This window comes from Lactuca saligna, chromosome 9, assembly GCF_052625555.1.
Source record: "Lactuca saligna cultivar CGN05327 chromosome 9, ASM5262555v1, whole genome shotgun sequence".
Taxonomy (NCBI): Eukaryota; Viridiplantae; Streptophyta; class Magnoliopsida; order Asterales; family Asteraceae; genus Lactuca; species Lactuca saligna.
The window spans coordinates 10699599-10726073 of NC_136425.1; the positions used below are offsets into that span (position 1 = coordinate 10699599).

General features: G+C 33.1%; 4 protein-coding genes and 1 long non-coding RNA gene across 5 annotated transcripts; 2 read left to right on the forward strand and 3 right to left on the reverse strand.

Annotated features, from left to right (window-relative positions):
* Positions 1-884: 884 nt before the first annotated feature.
* LOC145018536 (dimethylnonatriene synthase-like) lies at positions 885-2830 on the reverse strand. Its single transcript, XM_078976412.1, has 2 exons — positions 1844-2830; positions 885-1760 (listed from the first exon to the last, which is right to left on the reverse strand). Exons 1-2 carry the CDS (start codon positions 2786-2788, stop codon positions 1131-1133), a joined length of 1575 nt encoding a protein of 524 aa, XP_078832538.1. The 5' UTR covers positions 2789-2830; the 3' UTR covers positions 885-1130.
* Positions 2831-10696: 7866 nt separating this feature from the next.
* Positions 10697-14068, forward strand: LOC145015982 (uncharacterized). Its single transcript, XM_078974435.1, has 2 exons — positions 10697-13926; positions 14035-14068. The coding sequence occupies exons 1-2, from the start codon at positions 10697-10699 to the stop codon at positions 14066-14068; spliced, it is 3264 nt and encodes a 1087-aa protein (XP_078830561.1).
* Positions 14069-14890: 822 nt separating this feature from the next.
* Positions 14891-16884, reverse strand: LOC145015983 (protein MEI2-like 2). The gene is made up of 7 exons (XM_078974436.1): positions 16881-16884; positions 16636-16799; positions 16436-16552; positions 16198-16349; positions 15920-16011; positions 15379-15831; positions 14891-15177 (listed from the first exon to the last, which is right to left on the reverse strand). The coding sequence occupies exons 1-6, from the start codon at positions 16882-16884 to the stop codon at positions 15413-15415; spliced, it is 948 nt and encodes a 315-aa protein (XP_078830562.1). The 3' UTR covers positions 14891-15177; positions 15379-15412.
* LOC145015747 (uncharacterized) lies at positions 16668-22443 on the forward strand. The gene is made up of 18 exons (XM_078974221.1): positions 16668-17332; positions 17756-17820; positions 17936-18080; positions 18265-18505; positions 18649-18840; positions 18905-19144; positions 19218-19631; positions 19715-19975; positions 20039-20107; positions 20218-20295; positions 20455-20529; positions 20642-20853; positions 20926-21114; positions 21196-21309; positions 21394-21466; positions 21609-21701; positions 21805-21906; positions 22083-22443. Exons 3-18 carry the CDS (start codon positions 17971-17973, stop codon positions 22155-22157), a joined length of 2538 nt encoding a protein of 845 aa, XP_078830347.1. The 5' UTR covers positions 16668-17332; positions 17756-17820; positions 17936-17970; the 3' UTR covers positions 22158-22443.
* A 2382-nt stretch (positions 22444-24825) lies between these two features.
* On the reverse strand, positions 24826-26141 carry LOC145017546 (uncharacterized). Its single transcript, XR_013666563.1, has 4 exons — positions 26001-26141; positions 25863-25918; positions 25578-25695; positions 24826-25100 (listed from the first exon to the last, which is right to left on the reverse strand). It is a non-coding gene; the product is annotated as an uncharacterized LOC145017546 (long non-coding RNA).
* Positions 26142-26475: the final 334 nt, after the last annotated feature.

The following is a 26475-nucleotide window of genomic DNA, read 5'->3' on the forward strand; positions in this document are numbered from 1 at the left end:
GTCGACTTTTCTCATTAGCGGCGATACAGTGACCAATAGCGACGAAGCAGTAGTGATGACTCATTACCGGCGACGCGCGGCGACATAGTGCCCAATAGCGACTAAGCAGTAGTGATGACTCATTACCGGCGACGCGTCGCCGCTATTAGTATTACCAGCGACTATTGAGACTTTTATCGGCGACTTTGGTCGCCAGTAATGGCCTTTTTCCTTGTGGTGGATACACAACTAGTATATATATATATATATATATATATATATATATATATATATATATATATATATATATATATATATATATATATATATATATATATATATATATATATATATATATATATATATATATATATCGTCGCACTTACAAGAATATATATAAAAAGACTTCAAGTATATAGAAACAATTCAAAAAAAATTAAAAAATGTAATCAACATCAACTTGCCTACACCTTTGAAATGGAGATTTAAGATTTTTTCAATAAATCTACTCATTTTTAAACGTGCAAAAATGCCAAAAAGAAATTTTTGTCTGAGGGAAGAATTATATATGTTTGGTCCTGAGTATACTGATTATTTGTGTTTTACATTGCTCATTTTGGTAATGTAATGTAGTAATTCATTCATCATTTATATGAATTTTTTATCGAAGGAAAAAAATAAAATAAAGGGGACAGAAATTTCTTATGAGTCTAATTTTGTACATATCTAGACATCACGAGTACAAGACCATGAAGAATTGATGTGCACGATCAGCACACTATAGCAACTGCCTGGCTAGGTCACCAATTGAAAAAAATTTGTGAGCATAGCCAATAACAATGATCATTCAGGTACGTACCACACCAAAAGAAAATTTAGCTTCAAAAATCAATAAATAAATAGAAATATGCATTTTATTTCTTACATTTAAACCTTTTTACTATTGATTTGAATCAAGCCTACATTGATTTTGCTTAACTTATTCCAACCCATGGGAGTGGGGTGGGTTTTTTTTACTAGTTTATATAAAAACAGTAGCATTGTATATTATTCACTGAACGCTGAGATAAATCGATGCGGTCTTATTTCTTAATATATGGCATAAGTAGCTAGCAACATCGTCCAGAATAATATCCCAATATTGATTGATGTCAGAGGTTTTGATAGAGCTCTGGAGAAAGCCGAGGAGTCATGATCACTTCAAGTGGCCTTACTTTAGGCAAGGCAATGCCCAAGCCCTCGCTCATATCCACAGGCTTCCCCATTGGTGTCGACAAATCAAACCCCTGAAGCAACCGACCAAGTGTCAAGTGAACTACTTGGAAAGCAAATGTGATTGCAGGGCACATTCTCCTTCCAGTGCTGAAAGGAATGTATTCAAAGTTCTGACCCTGGTAATTTAAGTCCGAGTGTTCCTCAAGAAACCTCTCTGGTCGAAACTCATGAGGATCCGACCAAATTTCCGGGTCACGATGTAGCTTCCATATGTTAACAATCAGACGAGTCCCTTTGGAGATATGATAACCCCCAATACAGCAGTCTTCAATGGCCTCATGAGGTCCTGCCAAGGGTCCTGGTGGGTACATTCGGAGTGTCTCCTTCACTATGGCTTGTAGATACCTTAGGTTTTTTATGTCTGATTCTTCGACCCATTTCTGTTTTCCTACATTCATATCAAGCTCCTTCTGGGCAGCTCTTAATATGTGAGGATTGTTTAGTAGTAAAGAGAGTGCCCACGTAAGTGTCAAAGCAGTGCTTTCTGAACCCGTTAGCATGAGAATCTATGGAAAAAAAAAATAGCATTTAATTGCTTTCAAGAGACGATTAAATGTAGAAATCGAGAGAGCAAAAGTATGTTACTAACCATTGCTGTAGCCTTGATGATGGTTTCACGCCCGTGGCCATACATTTCAGCATCTTTTGACAGGGTTGAGAGCATCACATCCATGAAATCGGCTTCCTTTTCACCATCATACTCTTTTCTCTTCTCAACATGTTCGTCAAGCCACTTTCCGATAACTTCATCAACCTCTTTCGCCACTTGCTTCATAGCTTTCACATACCCTCCAATATCCATCCATTCCAGATATGGAAAGAAATCAGACACAATAAAAACGCCACTAAGATACAGCCCTTTCTTTATTGCTTCATGTACATGTAAGTCTTCGTTGTTACTTTCACTGCCACCCGTTTTAGAAAATCTTTTCCCGGCTAAGATTTTTATAGTTATATTGAACGTAATGTTCTCAAACCACTTGCTCATGTCCACTACGGATGCTCTGTTTGCTTTGTTTGAAGAGAACAAGAAGAGCTCGTTAATGAAGGTCTTCACTTCTGAGCTACGAACATTCTTGAACTTTTCAAGACGATTACTTGTAAATAGTTCAGAAGTAACCAACTTTCGGATCTCTCGCCAATATGGTCCATATGTTGCCAGTGCAAAACCAGCTTTATTATAAACCATGTGCCGGCTGATTGCCATGTTGGGCCTAGCTGCGAAATTCCGGTCATTGGTGGTAAAACATTCTTTGACCATCTGCCAACTGCTCACAACCAATGCTTGACGACTACCAAGCCGTAGAGTGTAAACGGCTCCGTATTCATCAGCGATTTTTCCAAGTACCCGTGCTAGTGGAGCTTGACCTCGTAGGAAATGAAGATGGCCTACTAAAGGCAATGCCCCTAATGGTTCTGGAGCTACTAGTTTGATACCTTTTTTTGTGTTGTTTCTTATGCTTCTTTTGTAATGACATAGTAGAAGCAAAAGCAAAAGCCCTAGAACGGGTAAAATTTGAGTAAAAGCTTCCATGTTGATATGGTTTTGTATTTTTGTTTTCTTACTTTGGAAGCATAACCAGCACTTCATATTTATAATGAATGACAGTCTAGACCGAAACAAAAAATCTAGTGTTCACGTAGTGATGACCTCATTACACTTTGATAAGGTTACATCTTGTTAGGCTTTGGTAGTTGTTATGCCGATCCTAAAAATATGACACATAGGGCCCACTAAGGATTTTATTATTCGTGCTACAATTTACTTACCAATAAGAAGGGTATACTGATATTTTTTAGCGTATGAAATAAAAATAAAAATAAAAACTTAAATTCTCATCGATGAATCAATAGTTAGATAGCATAATTTGCCACTGGTGGAATATTACCTATAAAATTTACCATCGGCAAAAAAAAAATATTAGGGTGGTGTTTATTCGTGGTAAAGCAAGCCACCGTCACCTTACCGCCGGCTTAAGCAGAACATCGTGAAGCCTTACACACCTAAACTTGGTGAACAAGATTAAAGTTGATAAGAACATTCGTGTCTTTTGCATAGTTTAGAGACTTAAAAACGAATATTTGTCACTCCATCTTTGATTTCTTGAACTTTTAATTTGATAATTTATTAATTTAGACCTTGTTCATATGATTTCTTGAATTTTAACTCTCTTTCTGTAATAAAGTATTATATGTTTAAATCATCCATTTCATGTTTTACACATGTAAATAATGTAAACAGTGATAGCATAGAAGCAAAGCCATCCTATTGCATATGTTTTTAGTCCTCGATGTGACGTCTCTAATAGACACTTTAGAGCTATATACATCCCTTTGCAAACAATAATAAAGATTTAAAATCAACCTAATCAATTTTTTATATTTGTTCTGATATTATTATTTTTTTTCATTTTTTTTATTTGTTTTTTTTGTTTTTTATTATTATTATTATTATTATTATTATTATTATTATTATTATTATTATTATTATTATAAATTTCGATAACCATATAAAATTTGGATAATATTTTAAAATTCGGATATTATAAATTCGAATACCATTATAAAATTTGAACGACTATATAAAATAAAACAAAATTAAAGTTTGTTTTCAATCCCTATAACGCACCATCCAATGTAACAACAAACAAATTAATATATCCCTAATAAATAAAAACAAAGTTTATGTCGTCCAAATTTATAATGTTGTACGAATTTTAAAATTTCATCCGAATTTATAATGTTATCGGATTTTAAAAACCGATTTATAAAATATATAATAAAAAAGAATTAAAAACCGATTTTATATAGTCGTTCAAATTTATAATGTTATCCGATTTATAAAATGTTGTTCGAAATTTATAATAATAATAATAACTAAAAAGGTTACCCCCGCTACGCGGGGCTAAAAGCTTTCAATATTGTTTCCGAATCGATAAATATGACAAACATAGAAAGTGCAAGAATGAAAATTCTGGGCTTTGCCCCAAAACGTTTTTTTTCATGTTTTTATGAAAAAAATGTAAAACTTTTGACTGCAAGAATCAGAAGTGTCAAAACGGCTAAAGAATTAAAAATGGTAGGAATTAGTAAATTTTTGAAAATGAATCAAAGTTGTCAAACTGTTAAAGTTTTGTTACCAAACTTTAAATATTAAATATGTAAAAATATTGATTGCAAAGACCAAAAATATCAAAATATATAAAAACTAAGGAGCAAAGTGCAGGGACCAATTTTGCCAAAAAAATAATAAGTTTACTATTTCTTTTGTTGAGAACTTTAATATATATATATATATATATATATATATATATATATATATATATATATATATATATATATATATATATAAATATATATAATAAAAATAATAATATTAAAATGTAAAATAAAAAATTATTCAAAACCGATTTTATATAATCATTCGAATTTTATAACGTCGTCTGAATTATAAAATTTTGTTCGAAATTTATAATAATAATAATATTAAAATTAAAATGATAATAATAATAATAATAATAATAATAATAATAATAACAATAATTATAATAATAATAATAATAATAACAAAAAAAAACAAAATAGGAAAAAAAAACAAAAAAAAACAACAAAAAAAATAATAAATCAAGAGGGATGGAATTGGAAAAAAAAAAAAAAAAGATGGGTATTTATAGAAAACCCTTTGAAAATACTCTGGATCAGAATGTTATACCACAAGTAACATATTTTTACACTCATATATCATCGTTTCATTTATTTATTTTTCCCTCATCCTACAAAACTAATCCGTCTTATGCCAAACATTTAATTTTTTAATTTTCTTTTTATCAATTGAATAAAATGTAATTTAATAAAATTAATAAAAAGAAAACACTTCATTAATTTATTAAAACTATTACATACCTGAAAACGACAAATAAAAAAAACTACATAAAAACGACAAATTTTTAAATAAAAACACTAAACACTATTTGTTATATTTTTTCATGATGTCCACTCTAGCGACCAAAACCATCTCGAGATCGTTTCCAAACGAGAATTTTTTTGAAGCACGGTTGGGCTAAAAGGTTACATCGTGTAATATTGTTGTGATATTTGCTGGTAGTAAAATTGTTGAGGTTGGTAGGGCAAAATAAGAGATGAATCAATTTGTGGTTGGTAAATGGACGACTCCAACGGACGAACATTTACACACGATTTACTACAACGGGTAAATTGAGGGTTGTTTGGAATCATTTTTTGAATGCAAATGTTTAAATTGTGGTATGATTGAAAATGGTTTGTGTGTGATAAATATAATAGAAAGTTGTTGACATAAAAGATCACGGGCAAAACTCGTTACGCCCCACGTACATAGAGGTTACGCAATGCGTAAACCTCTGGTGTCCAAAACCACATTTTTAAGCTCTTAATACCTAAAGATTAAACGTCCAACTCACAGATATTAATCTTAGGAAGGTCTTAACAACACATTACACGCTATTTGTTAGCGTCAGCGTCGACATCACTATCAGCGTCAGCATATCAAGTCTATCAACACCAGCATGAAGATAGTTAATCTATGTAATCTTTTGTATATTAGGTAATGATACATATAAATATAAAATAGATAGCCGATTCGATATCTTTGTGATGAAGATCGGTTCTTAGTATAGATTAGATACAATCCCTTCATTCAAGGGATATACTTGTAGAGATTAGTATATATTCAACATTAGTGTGAAACCCTAAGGTAAATGTCTTGGTGACCGTCCTTGTAACAACCTCGTTTTCTTGGTGAAAACAACCCCTTTCTTGGTGAAAGACAATTTGGTGAAACATCTATGTTATTTACTTTTTTGTTCTTTAATCCTTAGTAATTTGTGTTGTTTCTTATGCTTCTTTTGTAAAGACATAGTAGAAGTAAAAGCAAAAGCCCTAGAACGGGTAACAATTGAGTAAAAGCTTCCATGTTGATATGGTTTTGTATTTTTGTTTTCTTACTTTGGAAGCATAACCAGCACTTAATATTTATAGTGAATGACATTCTAGATGGATACAGAAATTTAGGAATAGTCGACGACGTCATCACAATTTGAACACCGACAAATATGAATCTATTAGCTTGATTCCAAGGCGATTCCCTATACCTACCACTAACTATTATACTGGTGAGCACTAACCATTATACTGGTGATGTCCCTTTATCACCACATTAAACTTCTAAACCAATGAGATAACCATCATTATATCTCTCTTATTTTTTTTATTTTTTAAATAATATATATATATATATATATATATATATATATATATATATATATATATATATATATATATATATATATATATATATTATTGTAGAGGGATAGAAAAAGTTAGAGAGATAACCATTATATCCCTCTCTTTTTAATTGGAAGTGGTGATCCGTGGTATGACAACAATTCACCATAATCACTACCCACCACTAAACATCGGGATAGTCATGGTTAGTGGTCCTTGCCACATCAACCCCGGGTATACATGAAGGTTTAAGGCCACATTGTTTTATGATGGAATTGGATGGGAGATGTTTTTATCAAGTTGAATTAAGTGACCATATGAGAGTGAACAATTTAACTTTTATGAGTACTTTTGTTGTTGGTAATGAAGGTTATTCACTACTTTTTCGGAGATAGGAGATCTAGCGTGAGGATTTGTCCTTCCATCTTTTTGAGTGGACCTACTAACATCATTTTCAATTGAATCACTTGTCATGTCTAATGTCTTATGCTAAATTAAATAACACACAAGACCTAAATGATTTTAATCTCTTGTTATTCATCTAGTTTGATATTCACTTTCAGTAAAAAAAAAAAAAAAAAAAAAAAAAAAAAAAAAAAAAACGGAAGAGCTTTAATTGAAAGAGTTTATATGGTATAGATTTTTTACAAAACAACAGATGATCATTATTCAATAGCCAAGCTTTGTTTCAATTTAAATCTCCAAAGCTTGATTATGAAGTTTGTTTGTGACCATATATATGGATTAACATTTGTTTTTATTCCCTAACCTTATGCTTACATTGTTAGGGTCGAAGTGCTTATTTCATACACGGTGCACAGTTTAATTCACGTTCTATTAGCTGTCCTATTTGGTTTGTTACTAATTTGTTACTCTTAATTTGATAATTTATTATTTTAGACCTCGTTCATATGATTTCTTGGAACTTTTAATTATCTTGTTCTGCAATAAAGTATTATATGGCTAAATCATCCATTTCATGTTTTAAACGTGTAAATAATGATAGGATAGAGGCAAAATCATGATGTCCTATCGCATATGTTCTTAGTCCTCGATGTCACGTCCTTCCTAATTAAAGACACTTCATGTAACACTCAATTTTTCAAACAAAATTTCCGATTTTATAAAAACATAGTTCCATCAATATTCATAAAAACAACTCCTTTTAAATTGTTCAACAATACATTGCAAAATCCCAAGATCAAAATGTCAAGCTCCAAACGTGTGTGTACGGATCAAGCCGGCGCCTTCCCACGGTCGTCACTAGTACCTGAAACAATAACATCAACACTGTAAGCACAAGGCTTAGTGAGTTTCCCAAAATACTACATGTAACACATATTAGCCACTCGAGGCTATAACTCTGTGGGTCCGTGCACCCAACTCTGTGAACCCTCAGGTTCTAACTCTGTGAACCTTCCGGTTCTAGCTCTGTAAACATGCACAGCATCAAACACATAAAAGTAATGCAGTACAACACATAACATACATCGCATACAAATATTCTATCACATAACTCTGGTTACCTACTCAAGGTAAAGTATAGTGAGAAGACTCACCTCGTGTGTCTCGGTAAACCGTAACCCTGAAATTGCTAAACACTCGATCTGCCGAGCTGAAGTCCCCCCTATAGCACAATATATCTCTAATTAACACTTTCCCAACTAGGGTTAACCATACCATAACAGGACAATCTAGGTCAACGCTGGTCAACGGTCAACTTGACCGGACTCGGCGAGTGCACTATAGCGACTCGGCGAGTCTGAGCGAAATCACCAATTTCCCTGAAACTCTCTCTTGACACGTCGAGCATCCCTTCCCAACTCGACGAGCTTCACCTGGCACGAGTTGTGGGGCCACCACGACTCAACTCGCCGAGTCTCCAGAACGACTCGGCGAGTCCGGTTTGACTCGGTCCACCTGTCCATCCTGACTCCCCCTTGACCCACTGGGTTCGCTCATCCCAACTCGGCGAGGCCACTCGCTGAGTGGTCGTGTAACATTCAAGCTACTCGCCGAGTCTGTTCTTCGGACTCGGCGAGTCCATGCCATGCACTAACTCAATCTTGCTCTAAAGGCCAGATCCAGTCCACTAATCCATAGATCCAGTCCCCCCATGCTTACTTAGCACGTAAAGTCCCAGTCTTGATGCATGAATAACCTCTACATGATCACAACTGATGATTTTGACTCTATTACTTCAACACAAGGCCAAGGACTCCATTTTTACCCATAAAGCTTGATGAGTGAGGCCCCCTGGACCTCTATGGATCCAGATCCATGGTCTCACTCAAAGAGGGAACAAAAAGGGCACCAAATCACCCCATAAATGATCATATTTAACCCTAACTTGCATCAAGTTCACCAAACAGGAAATGGTCCGAAATATTACCTCTAAGGTGATGATCCAAGCTCCAAATCCACGAAATGGCAACCTCCTTTGCCTCCTTTTGCCTAGAGCCTCCTTCTTCTTGCTAAACAACACTCACAAGGTCAAGATTTGCTCTCAATCCTTCACCAAACGCTCAAGAACTCTAGGGACACACTCTGGGGGTTGGATGAGCGCAAATGACGGCCATAAGGCCCCTTAAATAGGCCACAAACCCGGGGATTTAGGGTTTCTTAACACAGCGCAGACTCGCCGAGTCCATGCCCTGGACTCGCCGAGTCCAAGCGCGCACCTTCGCTCAAACCCGCGTCCCTACTCGGCGAGTCTGAGCCCTGACTCGCCGAGTCCCTCTTACAAAACAACACAATTAAACTTACATTATACCTGGTAAAAATCCGGATGTTACACTTCACAACTACCACTACTGGAAAATTGGTAATAGAGTACACCCCCATCTAATACGGTTGTAAAAAAACCCGTACTATAAAGAATAAATAAATATAATACACACAATTGCACATCTAATACGGTTAATTGCAGCATCTAATACGGTCAATGAGATGTACTAGAAACAAAATCAGATAACTAAAAAAATACGCCCCCATTTTGATTAAGTACGACTAATACATAAATTGAATACGGCTAATACCTAAATTGAATACGCCTCCTCCTCCTCACATACTTCCTCCTCCCACACTAATCGGTCCTTCATCTCCATCTCCCCTGTCGCAACACCATCATCATCGCCTCGCCTCACCTCGCCTCGCCTCGCCTGGCACCTCCAATAATTCAACCAACCTGAAAATCCCACCACCGGACCTACGGTTCAAATTTAAAGGGTAAGAGCTTTGATTTCTGTTTTTTCAATAGACAAACACAGGTAGCGGTTCAAATTTAAAGGTAAGAGATTTGATTTATGTTTTTGCAACAGAAAAACAAGAGAAAAATACAAATACAAAGGAACTACAATTGTTCACACGAAAGACAAGGAAGCGTTTTGGCTTTGATGGAGACGCAAAATCAAATGGTAGAACCTCTATTTTGAAAACTTAAAATGCAAACACATTCCCTATTTCATCAAGTCCTTAATAGTCCTTGAGTACTAAGTTCATACCAATCAATTTCAATATATCAACTTCTTACTCACAGAGACCACATTCCCTATTTCATCAAGTCTGTCGAAATATTAGATTAAGTTCCATAATACACACATATATAGTGCAAACATAATATGTATACCTGCTTAATAATCTTGAAATGTTGGCTAAAATCTTTCAAGAAATGATAAAATTGGTGGTTAATTGTTGATTTTTTGTTTACTGTAAGCATTTGAGTTTGCATCAACTAAAAGGATACAGATTCCCTCTGTACCTCATAAACAATGGTTATTCTTTCATTTTTATCATATTCTTCTAATAATTGTATCAATTCAAATGTAATCAACTATTTAATAGAATATTTTTGATTTGTAAAAAATGATAAAATTGGTGGTTAAATCTTTTATCTTGACCAAATTATCCTTGAAACAGGTTTATTAATGATCAACATTTTTGGTAAAACATGATATATTTGTCTGATTCAGGTCACAAAAATTGTAACAAAGTTGATATAAAAAGTAATGAGCTGTGTTGTGGAAGGTTGTGTGATAATTTTGTACCTATAATAGCAATGCACTTACATTTCACTATCAATATAAGCATTATACTATTATTTGTAAATACAAGAAAATACATTGTTATTATTTTGTGGGATGACTCTAATCCATTCTTTTTGTGGTATTATTTCACACAGATGTATCGTGAAACTTGGATGTATGGACTACCACGGGCTAGCAGTGAATATTTACATAACGTCAAGAAATTTCTTAAAGTTGCTGAGGATCATCGGGTGCATAAAGGAGAATCTTACATTTGGTGTCCTTGTAAAATGTGCCGAAATTGTAAAAAGGTCTATGATTTGGATATAATAGAAGAACATGTGATATGTGAAGGATTTATGAATGGATATACGTGTTGGTCACAACATGGCGAGTTATTGATTGATCATAACACAATTGATGTTGAATCTAGTTACGATGATATAGATGATTCAGAAGATGACATCCATGATAACCTAGATGACATGTTACATGATATTGAAGATAATGTGCCTGATAGAGATTATGAAAAATTTCAACAATTGTTTGAAGACGTTGAAAAACCGTTGTATGACGGCTGCATGAAATTTTCCAAGCTTTCTGCTGTCCTGAAATTGTTTAACCTAAAAGCAAATAATGGTTGGAGTGATAAAAGTTTCACAGAACTGTTAGGGGTTATACATGAAATGCTCCCTGAAAGTAATGAGTTGCCTGTTTCACTATACCAAGCGAAAAAAATAATGTGTGCAATGGATTTGGAAATCGAAAGAATACATGTATGTCCAAATGATTGTATGTTGTATAGAAATGAGCATGCAAATCTACATGAATGTATTACATGTGGAAGGTCGCGTTATTTGTGGAAGAAACAAACAGAATATAATAGTGATGTGACAAAGAATGGCCCCCCTGCCAAGTTATTATGGTATTTGCCCATTGTACCAAGACTGAAACGATTGTTTGCAAATGCCAAAGATGCAGAATTATTACGTTGGCATGCTGAGAAGCGTAAAAGAGATGGAAAGATGAGACACGTGGCTGATGCTCCGCAATGGAAGAACATTGATCATGAATTTGAAGAATTTGGTAATGAGATTAGAAATCTCCGATTTGGACTTAGTGCAGATGGAATTAATCCGTTCAAACACATGAGAAGTAGTCACAGCACATGGCCGGTTCTTCTTTGCATATACAATCTTCCACCGTGGTTATGTATGAAACGGAAATACATCATGATGTCATTGCTAATTCAAGGTCCGAAACAACTCGGTAACGATATTGATGTGTTTTTGGCACCATTAATTAACGACATGAAAGAATTATGGAACTCGGGAGTTGAAGTCTATGATGCATTCAAGAAAGAGTATTTCCAGCTACATGCAATGATTTATTGTACTATAAGTGATTTTCCAGCTTACGCAAATTTGTCCGGATATAGTACAAAAGGAAAGAAGGCGTGTCCAGTTTGTCAAAAGGACACACGGTCGATGTGGTTGAAAAACTGTAAAAAAAATGTATACATGGGACATCGACGATCACTTCCAAAGAATCATTTGTATCGTACCCAGGGAAACTTGTTTGACGGTAAAACCGAGGATGAAGATATGAATCTCCCAATGGATGGAAAAATGACATTTTCCCAAGTTCAAAATTTAAAGATTGTTTTTGGAAAACGCAGTAAAAACAATCAGCCGACCAATTGGAAGAAAAGGTCTATTTTTTGGGAATTACCATACTGGAAAACGTTGGAAGTCCGACATTGTCTTGATCCCATGCATATTACGACAAATGTTTCTGAAAGCTTAACAAGCTTGTTGTTGAACATTCCAAAAAAATCAAAGGATGGGCTTAGTGTTCGAGATGACATGGTTGCAATGGGAATTCGTCCAGAGCTTGCTCCTATTAAGAAAGAAGGAAGACGTACATATCTACCACCAGCTTTCTATACATTGTCTAAAGATGAGAAAACAAAGTTTTGTAAATGCCTACATGGTATCAAGGTGCCATCTGGCTATTCTGCAAACATCAAGAAGTTGGTGTCAATGAAAGACTTGAAATTGATTGGTATGAAGTCACATGATTATCATGTTCTAATCACACATGTGATTCCTATTGCAATTCGTGGAATACTTCTGGACCATGTCCGACATACAATAACAAAGCTTTGCTTGTTCTTCAACATGATTCATTCGAAAGTGATTGATCCTGAAGTTTTGGACTCATGGCAACATGATATTATCCTCACTCTCTGTGAACTTGAAATGTACTTTCCACCTTCATTTTTTGATGTCATGGTTCACCTTGTATCCCATATTGTAAGAGAAATAAAGGCTTGTGGTCCGGTGTTTCTGCGATACATGTACCCTTTCGAGAGATATATGTGTGTCTTAAAAGGATATGTAAGGAACCGACATCGACCAGAAGGCAGTATTGTTAGAGGATATGCTGCAGAGGAAGTGATTGAGTTTTGTACAAACTATCTCAAAGGAGTCAACACTATTGGAATACCGCAATCACATCATGAAGGTAGACTTCAAGGAGTTGGTATAATTGGATCGAAAGTGGTAATTCCTGATCGAGACGAATTCCACATGGCACACTTTACAGTCCTGCAACACATGACATCTGTTGCTCCTTATGCAAAGGAACACATGGAAATGTTACGATCAAGAAATAGTAGGAGGACCGAAAAATGGTTAGCTAACGAGCATATTAAAAAATTTCCACAATGGTTGAAAGATAAGGTGAAAGTAAGCTTAAGGACAAAAGATGTTGATAGATTAGTGCAGGTGTTGGGGTATGGTCCGCAAAATGCTGTGTCAACATATCAAAGCTATGACATTAATGGGTATACATTTTATACCCAAAACCAAGATAGAAAGAGCACACTACAAAATAGTGGAGTGACGCTAATAGCCATGTCGACCGAATACTCTAGTGCAAATCATGAGGGAAGGTCACGTATAGCCAAAGACTCGTATTATGGTGTCATTCAAGAAATTTGGGAATTGAACTATGATTCCTCGGTTGTAGTACCCGTGTTCAAGTGTAAGTGGGTTGACAATAGAAGAGGTGTTAAAGTTGATGAAGACGGTTTCACACTTGTTAATCTTTCTACAAACGGTTATGTATCTGAACCATTTATTCTAGCTAAGCAAGCTAACCAAGTATTCTTTGTTGAGGACCCAATGGACACGAGATGGCACATTGTTCTTCATGGTAAACGACGTATACTCGGAGTTGAAAATGTCGTGGACGAGGAAGAATATAACCAGTTTGACGACCTACCTCCATTTTCTATTGGTATTCCATCTATGAATGTCGATATTAATGACGCTGCTTACTTAAGATTGGACCATAACGAAGGAGCATATGTTGAAGAAAGGTAATAAACCCCTCTGTTCAATCTAAAAATAAAAAATATAATTTGAATGTAAATCTGAAACATATGAGGATAGTATTATGTATGTATTTAATACATTTTTGTTTGCAGCAACACAGACGGACACGACACTGAAGGACAATAACAATGATAGTTGTAGTTAAGAACAATTCTATGTTCTTAACTCCACATTGATGTGTTTGGCTATATGGATCATATGGAAACAGGTTACTTTCTGTTTGGCTATATGAATCATTGATGTGTTTACAACTTTAGATAGTAGTAAGGGTATTTTTGTAATTTTACAGGCAGAAGCAACTGTTATCCATCAATGTACACAGCTGCTATCACCACCAGATGATCCAACTTATGTCATGACTTACACAAGTTTATCTTCATTTTATTCTGGAATGAAAATGTTGAATGGTTACTACTATTATGTGTAAAAAAGAAAGTACGGGGGTATTATTTGTAAAAAATAGAAGTACGGGGGTATTGTGTGTAAAAAATGAAAGTACGATGCTATTATGTGTAGAAAACAAAAGTATGGGGGTATTACGTGTAAAAACTGAAATTACGATGCAATTATGTGTAAAAAATGAAAGTAGGGGGTATTATGTATAAAAACTGAAAGTACGATGTTATTACGTGTAAAAAAGGGAAGTACGGGGGTATTATGTGTAAAAAATGAAAGTACGTGGATATTATGTGTAAAAACTGAAAGTACGATGCTATTATGTGTACAACATGAAAGTATAATCCTATTGTTGAAAGTATTATTTTGTTAAAAAGAAAATTGATTCAAGTATAATGTTGTTAATAGGTATAATGCAACAGTAAACTACTTCTACTAATCAACATATTCTTTTTGAGATTTGAAATAAGAATGTTATTTAAAAAAAAAAAAAAAAAAAAAAAAAAAAAAAAAAAAAAAAAAAACCCAACTAATGGTTGGGAATGTACATATTACAAACCGGAACAAAAAATGCCAAAAATATGACAGCACCATATAGAAAGTTACCAAATCCTTGCAACTAATTACAACTAATAACAATAAACTTATAAATCTACCAAACAAGAGTGATGAACATTAAACCCAACAATGACTGTTTTCCCTTTTTACCCTTCCTGCCTTGAGTTTCATAGTAGTCCCCAAATTACCTCTGTTGCCCCTATTGGTCATTGGTAAGGACTGTTTTCCCCTTTTACCCTTCCTCTTTAACTGAACCATAGATTATCTACCATAACGATGACCTGCAAAAAAATCAATGAGGTTTTGAGAAAATTGTAACCTTCATATGTAAATTACTGGAGAAACTTATATCCACATGGAACCCATTCATTAAGACAAACAAAATAGCTAAACATTAGCAATAAAAATCTTTGTATGATAATTCCTTAAAATACAATAATCATGGTAAAATGTCCAACTTCCTTGATATGAAGTACCATTACCAAACAACATCTGTCCTTTACCAAAAGAACCCATCTAGCTTCCGTTATACATGAATGATCTCTCTGACCTGTCAAGAGGTATGCCAGGTGGCGCAGAGCCTACATGATGATGTGGTGGTCCCAGGAATGTACCATGCTGACTAGGACTAAACGGGCCCACCGGAGATGCCCGCCAAGAATTACTTTGGTGGTCAGAATAAGTAGTTGGACTACCCCACAGAAACTCAGGGCCAGACAGGGTACCAATACTAGAAGAAGGGTCAAATTTGGAATCAAGAAAAGATGATGATGTGTTATGATGATCAGGGAAAGATCTTGAACTTGATTGTTGATCTTTTCCAATTGGTGAAATTTTCATGGGGTTTGATATATGTGGTGGAAGTATGGATGCAAGCCCATGTAAAGGGGTGGTGTTCACAGGGCTAAGGGTTCCAAAACCTGATGACCAACTTCCTGCCAGGTGGCATTTTGCAAAAACAAAATTAATAAAAACAAAAAAAGGTGTTAACGATAAAAAGTAATAAGTTTTTAAATTACTAACCAGGTGGAGAGTTGATGACAGGTGAACCAACATGGTGCCATAAAGCTCGAGCTTCATCTTGTTCCAGTTCTTGACTCAGTTGTTGCATCATGCTACATAAATGTGAATTGGCAACTTTAGTCCCTCGTAAATTCCTTTTTAACTGTTGAAGTCCCTCCACTTATATATATATATATATATATATATATATATATATATATATATATATATATATATATATATATATATATATATATATATATATATATATATATATATATATATATATATATATATACCTTCTACGAGCACCACCAGGCCTGCTGTGTTCAAGTTTTATCCTTTTGCCAGCAATTTCACTCCCGTTTAGAGCTTTCAATGCCACCTCAACAGCTCTAACATCGTAAAATTCAATAAACTTATGGTGTCTCTTGTTTGGTGTTTCCCTAATCTTCTTAAAAAAAGTCAAAATGTATTCACAGAACTGAAGAAAGTAATTGAAGTCTTTGGAAAAGAAAGTCAAATGACAAATATCACCTCTTTGACTTCCCCATAAGCTGAAAATATGTGACGAAGATCATCACTGGAAATTGATGAATCCAAGTTGAAAACAACAAGAGTCCCTTGGTTAATATCTTTTTCTGATGGGTTATCCTGTATGTATATCAAAAACAAATACAAATAAGTAAATAACAACAATAATATTACATTTATGCCACAATTACAAAAAAACAAACCTTAGGGATAGAAAAATGAATGTCTAGCTTTCTTCTTCTCAGAGGCTTATTCTGAAGCTCCCTCATTGCAATTCGTGCATGTCGAATGTCATAATAAGATATCATCACAAAACCTTTTCCGGCGATTTCCAGCTGGGCGGCATCGCTTGCGTCGTCGTTTCCCTCTCAATGATGCCGCTATTGGCGACTACCCTCCTCTTAGTTGTGTTCCCTTGACTACACAACAGCACAGTGGGATTGACAACCCATGTACGCTTGATATGCCCTCTGCATCTCAATTTCTTTCAACCAAATAACCTCAAATTGTGTTTCCTACTTCGATCCACTTCCATCTCCTCGTCTCAGCTCCTCCCTCATCACTTCTGATTTTTATGACAGCACACACCTAAACACGGTGTTTGTTTTGTTTTTTCCCCAAAATTGGGGTTTTAATTGTAAAGCAGCAAACGATGTCGTTTATAGGGTTTTGTAAAGCAGCAAATGATATTCTTTCTTATAGAAAAACTCAGTAGCAGTTAAACCGCTATAGAAAGAATTTGCTACAAATCCCTTTGCCTTCATCAAAATAATCTCATCATACACTTTCACCAAACATCTATTCAGAGCTCACCACTTCTCCAATAGCAGCAGCCTCACTTGGGCAGGTGTATAAGGGTAGATTAAAAGAAAATGGGGATTTGGTTGATGTTTTCCTCAGGTAATATTTGTCAAAATTCACTTGGGCAGGTGTATAAGGGTACTTTAGGGAGTGCATTCATCCTTTTGTAACTTGATTTAACATCTGCAAAAGCTTGAAATTAAAGAATAAAAGAAATATTAGGTCAATATAACAGTTAAATGAGTACATTTGGCTCGAAAACAAGTCAACACAGCTGAATTACTAAAATGTTTTATAAAATTCCATGTCATAATTTTAATAAATAAAGTCGATTTTAAGAATATGAGGCAATTTACATACTAATCATCAGAAATGAAGAGAGAGTTTCTTCTCCCCTGAGTTGCCACCTTTGCACTATTGAGTAGAAATATGCATTTAGAATGGAATGAAAACTACAAAGTAACCGATTTTTTATTTGTGTAATCTTCAATCACATTGATCCTTTTGAAATTTTCTGTACAGGACCAAAAGATTCAGAGACTATTCCAATCTCCTTCAATTTCACTTCAATTGCCTTTAGCTGTGGGGTATCGATTATTATTTCATCATCTTCTCATTAGTTGGATTAAGTCATAATCTTTAACATATCTTTACCCTCATCATTTTCTATGATCATTTTTATGCTCATTTTTTTATCAACAGGTCTGAGGTTATACATTGGAAATTTACCATTACATATGGATGAGGTACTAGTGCAAACAACCAAGAGCAGGAGGATCCGTATGGTAGAAAGAAAAACTAGAAAAAGAAGTGTTGATAAACCCAAAACAAAACATCTTGAAGCAAGGTATACATATTAACAATCATTATTTGAGTTAATATATGAATCAAGAGTACATAAAGCATTGAATTTGTTTTGAAAAGAGCATAAACTTACCTTGGGCATCTTCAATTTTATATAAAATTTTTGTTTTTTTTTTTGGTGTTTGAGACTCTTAGAATTAATTATACGAGTGTTTATGCTTTTGTAGGCATACAATGGACCGTAAAGAAAAGAAAAAGAGAAGTGTGACATTGATCAGAGATCATTCCAAAGAATATCTATCAAATTTAACAGTTGAGTTTGATCAATTCGGTAGAGCTATTGGACCTAACCGCTTTAAGTTCACCGGTTATCGTGGAGTGACTACGAGGAAGATGATTTCTATCCTTATAGATAGTTGGGATTTAGTGGATCAATGTGACAAGGATCAATTGTGGTTGAACATAAAGGTAAAACTCATTTCAACACACTTTTGATATCATTTAATAGTAGCAATCACAATTTCCTGCCATGTTATTATCTTCTATCATACAAGTTGTATCATATCATTTACCTAATAATTGTTATCTTCATTTTTTATTTAAAAAAGCAGAATTATTGGCATATACGAGATGATAATCATAAAGCACAAGTACTTAGAGATTGCAACACGCAATGGAAGGCCTACAAGTCGGCGCTTCTTAAGTTGTGGGAAAAAGGTGTCAATCCAGTAAAAGAATACCCGTACCTTGACAAAGCAATGTGGAAAAAGTTTATTGTTCTAAAATCCACGGAAGAATTTGAGGTCTGTTTGAGTTTATAATATTGTTGTGTTTTACTATTTCTAATTGGACAATTCATTTGTAAAGGAATTAAGAAGAAAAGGAAGGGAGGCAGCAAATAAAAACAAGAACCATCCTCGGTTGGGCCCAAGCGGGTATCGTGGTAATGAAAGCAAATGGGATGAAGAGGCAACATCTGGTGTAACAATAAAAGGTCACAATATATCAAGCAAGCGGGCAAGGAATTTTCTCTATGCCAGGAGAAAACGCAATGCATCGGGGCAGTTGGTTATAACGCCAGAGACCGAACCTCTAGCAGATAAGATTGTAAGATAGTGGCCTTTGAAAGTTCTTTATTAAATAAAATGCTCTTACAGTTGTATTGTTTGCATTTTTATAGATCCAAAAAGATATTTTGTTATCTCAAGGAGTGTTGGAGCTTGGACCTCGATCTGATCTACTGGCGGAGGTACTAGGACGGGAACATTCCGGTCGCACGAGGGCAGTTGGTCATAATATCGGATTAAAGCAATCAATGATTTATAAAAGAAAAAAGAAAGAACATGAGTTACCCGATGTTGAACAGATGCAAGAAAAGCTAGAGACGAGGATGTTGAATAGCAACTTTTATGACAAGATCAAAGATAGGTTAATGACTGAGATGTCGGAACAATTAGTACCGATAGTGGTTGCTGCGTTGAAGCAAGATAAGACAATTGATATGGCGGAAGACACAAATTTTTCTCGGGTGAAGACGACAAGTGTTGGATCGAAGACATCCACGACATTGTTGGATGATTTGCATAAGATAACGGTATCTATTTTTTCTAACATATATATTTGTTTGCATGTTTGATAATATAACTTTGCATTAAAAAATTGTATATTTGTTTGTAGGAAGCCACCGACTGCGAGTTGATGCTACCATATGGCACAATACGCCCATCATTAGCCAAAGGAACCGTCTTCCCTTTCGGAGATGGTGTAATTCATTCGGTTCCTCTAGAAGCAGGGCATTTGAGGGTATCAGTCGATATTATCTATGGAGATCATCATTCTTTCCTTCTTCCAATCTCGCCAATTGAAGGTGTATATAATCTAGGGCAGACACTTCATAGTTTTATTCAATGGCCTAGAGATTCAATTACTCTTATTAAGGTACATTAATATCTAATCACATGCATCATTGACTATTTACTAAACTCGATTTCAATTATGCAGAAAGATAAAAGACCTCTCATTGAACCATTATCAATGTCGACCCAAGCTGCTCCTATTCTTCATGACCAGGTAGTCACTCTAACTTACAATTTTGGAAAGGTATTGTTTTCATTTATAGTTAATTTGCCATAAAAAAAAACTACATATATTAAAATATAATCTTTTAATTTGGACTTTAGGAAAAAGAGAAAGAAAACGTGAATGTTGAAGAAGCTAAAGAGCATAAGAAGAAAGCAAAGAAAAAGCAAGAGTACGAGGTGCATAATTTTCTTCTTTTGATTTCTTTGAAAGATATTATATATTAATATGCCTTAATAAGATAAAAAGTTACAATGAAAATATATGAAAGTTGGATGCTATTTTTAGCATTTAGCCCACAGAAATATACTGTATTTTTTACTATTTTTTGGTGGCAGAAAAATCTTCCTAGAAAGAAAAGAAGGAAACTGGAAGCATCTAAAGAGATGATGGGGGATGAAGCAGAAAATAGGGTATATGGCACAAACCTACGTCTCTCTCTCTCTCTCTCTCTCTCTCTCTCTCATTGTTATTAGTTTCATAGCAATACAATTTTCATGATAATTGTTTGGTTTCTTAATGTAGGTACAAAAGGAAAAGTTATACAAAACGATGCAAGAACCCATGATGCCAAAGAAACTGTTTAAGAGCCACAACATTCCGGAGTCGTTTCCTATTGTGTCTGAACCCGGGATCTTCAACTCTGCGAGTGTTGAAACCGTGATTAGCTCAGTGGCCATTATGGAGATGTTGAACAAAGAACAACTTGATATTAGTTGTATTCTCTGGTATCAAATGTAAGTACTTTAACATTTATGATATTAATGTTTCATATTATTTTACCATTATAATATATATTGTGTTTTCAGAATGCTACATTCACTCATGCTTGTATCAAGAATGGATAACAAATGTGGTTTTATAAACCCACAATGTATCACGTTTACGAGATGTGAATACGATGATAGGGGTGAAACAGATCATGTCATCAATGATCTTGTTGATATGATGAATTTTCATGAGGAAAAACAATTTTTTCTTGTACCATATTGGGAAAGGTATGATATTCTAAATGTCTTTACTGTTATGATATTTTTAATCAAAAGTTGTTTATGTTTAATTTGTTTAATCTTTATTAGGAGACATTGGATGTTGATAGTGATTTGTCCTCATCAATATAAAAGCTACATTTTGGATTCTGCAAGACAGACAAAGACATTGAAAGACTACACAATAGTTGAACATGTGAATAAGTAAGAAATTTATTATTTTAGTATTCGAAATGATATATCTTTTTATAAATTTTAACAAATCATTGTTGTTTATTTTTGTTTTAGGGCTGTTACAAGGTTTAAAAAAACAAAAACCAACAAATCATGTTTGTGTCCAATGACTTGGATTTTCCCCAAGGTAATTAATCTTACTAACTAATATATATATATATATATATATATATATATATATATATATATATATATATATATATATATATATATATATATATATATATATATCGGAAAAGAAAACTCTCATACGTATATAATTGTTTTAGTGTAATCAACAATTGTCCGATTGGGAGTGTGGTTACTACGTTATGAACTGGATGCATGAGTTTGTACTTTTTCGACAACATGGATTTCCGAAAGTAAGTATATTGTTAGATATATATATTTTTTTTCATTTTTGTTTATTGTAATAAAGGCTCACCTTTGTTAAATAACAAATTTTTTATCTTAATTTGTTTGTAGAACATTTGGAAGGACAAAAAACCATTTTCTAGTGAGGAATTGGAGGAACGTGTTAAAACATGGATGAGAACTTTTGGTGATAAAGTGAAGCCTTTTTGTAAGGTACACAAGTTGTATTTCATGTTGTATTTGCTCATATTTTTTATGTTCTGGAGAAGTTTTCACCCTTGCATTGCTATAGATGAAGTTGTTAATGGCCAAGGTCTTATAATTTGAGTTTTCTTCATTAAAAGTTATTTGAGATTTTGAATCGTAAGTTTTATTGTTAATTTTTGTAGGCATACAATGAATCAACCACAAAGGGGAAAGAGAGGTTAGAGGTGACAAAGGGGAAAGAGAGGTTAGAGATGTGACATTAACAAAAAATTTTCTGTTTAATGAACTAAGTTCATTGTAATTTTTTTTCTATTACTGAAAATGAAAACATGATCAGTGATGTCCCACTTCTTATGGTTGGAATGGAATCATATAGTAGGTTTGTATTTTGTAGAGATTGATCCATGGTAATCATATAGTAGCTTTGCAGAAATTGAAAAGTTTGTTTCAGTTGGAATGGTGATCCATGTGTTCCAGAGCATCCATGGACTGGAATTGACTGTTTGGAGTGGAATTGGAATGGAATTGGTGTATTAGATGTGAGACATCAAGTACGGTTGTTTATTGGTGTATTAGATGTGTATATATGGCGTATTAGATGATTGTATGCATGCGATGGTTGTAAACTAGATAGGATAATATAATACGGTCAAATAGCCGTACTCTATTATGCATGTAATCTAATACACCCCTCTACTAATACGCCCTCTATGTACGTATTATATTCACAATTTCAACCGTACTCTATTAACCTTTTTCTAGTAGTGTACATACATCCCCCATACAAACGATAACAAATATTTGGAAGTACTCTAGATTGGATCTACAAAGATGTTAAAATTTAGGTGTATATTATTAGATTAGACGGTATTAATACATAAGTACTGTATTTGATATATCCTGGTTTTGGTATTTATGTTTTTGAAATGGGCAAGGATTCAACTTTCTAATCAACTTTATATATTTGCCGATTGAATAATGAGAAAGTGTACTCACATATATTCTAAATATCCTATATTGTATCATAACGAGAATCACATTTGACGACCCTCGTCGCTATTGATCAAAATGTCGTCGCTAAAAATAATTGTCGCCACTTATAACCGATACGTAACGACATTAAAGTCAAAAAAACAAAACATTAAATGCAGAAAAAAAAAAAAAATTACATCACGACATCCAATTAAGTACCAAAGTGTTATAATTTCATACAAATACAAAATAAACAAAAAAAAAGTATTATAAAGTTATGTCATAACAAGTCTAACAAAACACAATTAATCTCACGAACCATCATTTTCACTCCCCTTGTTTCCTCCCTGATCATCACTTGGTGGTTTCCCCGAAAGAAAAAATACATAAAGTTCCTCCCTACATGTTGGGTCAATAAGCAATGTATGAAGATTTTTCCAACTACATAATAAATAACAAAATATATAAATTTATAAGTTAAACTATCAACATAAACAACAACTATCAAAGTACATTTCTACTTCTTACACTTGGGACATAAATAGAATTACCAAATCAACATGTGTTTATTGATACCAAAGTGCATTGTTATTTCTTGCATAAATAGAATTACGAAATCAACATGTGTTTATTGATACCAAAGTGCATTGTTATTTCTTGCACTTGGGACACATAAACCAATTACTAAAGTTTTTACCAAATAATCATTATAAACCAAAATTACCAACTCAACATGCATTTATTAATATATATATATATATATATATATATATATATATATATATATATATATATATATATGGGAAAAGTGAATATACCCTTAAGGGTATATAAGTTTAGGTACCCAAACTCATCATATTACGTCGTTTTGTATCATTTATATACATTGTAATTGTCTAATGCTCTTATAATTCAACTTCTAACTTGATTTCATTCAAAGATTTTTAAAAATTTCACATTTATTTTCTTCTTACATAATTTTCATTTTCAATTATAATATATATAGCGTAATTGATGTTCGTCAAAAAGATGTGATGTAAGAGGAAGATAATAATGAAATTTTGAAAATCTTGAAATTAAATCAAGTTAAGGATTGAAGTTGAACAACATTATAATAAATATATCAAACAAAATAACGTATTATGGTGAGTTTGGGTACCTAAGTTTATATACCCTTAAGGATATATTCACTTTTCCTATATATATATATATATATATATATATATATATATATATATATATATATATATATATATATATATATATATATATATATATATATATATATATATATATATATATATATATATAAGGTTAGGATCAAATGTGAATGACAAATATTGTGTGAATATATGATCAAATTTTGTCCATTAGATTAAAATAATGAAAGGGTTGTGATCGTAGGGTACACGATATTAACATAAGATAACATATATAATATAATTATCGTTAATTAATTATACAAGCAATTATGATATTTGATTAAGAGAGAGAAAGTAAAATTACTTATATTTTAGTCAACTAATTCAAACTAACTAATAAAAAAATCAAACAATTAAATATCTAAATTAATGTTTTTGAAAAATAAATTAGTTATCAAAAAATCACTATATGATCATCAAAATTATAAACAACCGGTTACTATAATCATTCTTAGAAGAAAATTAGATTTATGTTTATATGATAATACATTATTTAAAATTAGGTATAGATGAGTCTTGAAGAATGTATATTCTTTAAAAATGGGGAAGATGTATTCTTTGAGAATACATATCCAATAAAATTATGTTTACCCTTTTGTAAAAATACATATTATGTGAGAATAAGTGAGAACTTTCAATCAATTTTGATTCTTTTTCCGAGTTTTTTAATCAATTACAATATGAGAGAAATGGAATTCTCATAAGAATTATTGGTAAATTTTCACAAAACACGTAACATCCTATTAGAATATGAGCATTACACAATCTGATTCTTAAATTAAATTTATTTAAAATAATGTTACATATTCTGATCTATTCTTTAAGAATACAAACATTTTTTAAACAAAAATAGGAATCTATAAGAATAGAAGAAGTAAGACATATTCTTGAAGAATAACATTATTGCGCCATCATTTGAAGAATAAGAACATATGATCATAAACAGAGCTTTCTTTTTGGTAGATCGACGACCAATACTCATGTCCATTCCACACTCCATGTGAAATCATTGATTCTTGCCGTAATCTGAAACATAACATCATGAACCATATCAAAAAATTCACCATATCCATTTAAGAATCATCGACTCCATTATATCACACAAAACAAACAATTTTATCTTTCATTCCCGCAAAACAAACCATTCAATTCATTCTTTGATACTATCATACAAATCATATAAATCTCAAGTCACAGAGAAGTATCCAACGAATTTTACCAAAAAATCTAGAATATCACAAACGATTTTGTAAGCAACCATCACAATCAACTACTAAAAACAACCACCGTAGCCACTAGTTATTCTTTAAGTATCAAAAGAAAACAATCTAATTTTAGAAATATATTTGAAAGCAACAAAAAAACAACCTGGTCAGTTCACAAATATAAATTATTTCAATCCAACGCAATTAAAATGTCAAACCAAAGAGGTAAATATACATACCAAAATCATATAATCAGATAAAGATTATAAAATTTGAAACAAACAAACGATTTACATACCTTATTCCTTGGAGAATGAGAGAATTGTTCCAAGACTCCAATTGATTTAGAAATTATTGTTGGTGATTGGAGGCGAGAATATGTGTGGATGCGAAATCGTCAACAATGTTTCAAAAATCTGATAATTAGATAAATTATAGAATCGATTACGATGGGGGCATGAATGCATCAGACGAGAAATCATAAAGACCGTGTGAATTGCAACCTGAATTAGTGTCTAATGGAGCATTTAAAAAGCAAATGAAGACGATATTGTGTTTGCATAGGGATATATGAGAAGATAACCTGATTGAAATAACTTTAGGGTTCGTTTTCCTCATCTCAAAAAGCGCTATCAAGACCTGCATCCATTAAACATAACGAGACAATTCAAATGCCTATTAGAAAAATTAAATTACCTAAAGATTTAATAGTATGACTCACAGTTCTTAAGGATTGAAAAGAAAAGTGAGACATTTTCTTCTGCTACCATCGATAAAGATGAGAGAGAGAGAGAGAGAGAGAGAGAGAGAGAGAGAGGGAGGGTGGGTGAGAGATGAACACGAAGATGATCATAAATTAGTGGTAAGTGCCAAACTTGTCCCTAAATTAATGGGATTGACTAAATCTCAATAAATCGTTTTAATAGTTATTAATATAAGGTATGAAAAGTAGAATAACTACCCCTAAATGGTGATTAGATCAGAATTGGTCATACATTTACACAATATTTAGAGTTATATATATATATATATATATATATATATATATATATATATATATATATATATATATATATATATGACTTTGAAATTAAATAGTCATGTTTTACTTACCATGGTAGTGATTATGGTAGTGGCTGTGATGGATGTGTAATTGGCGGAATGGTAGAAGGATTTCATCCAATTCTTCTAATATG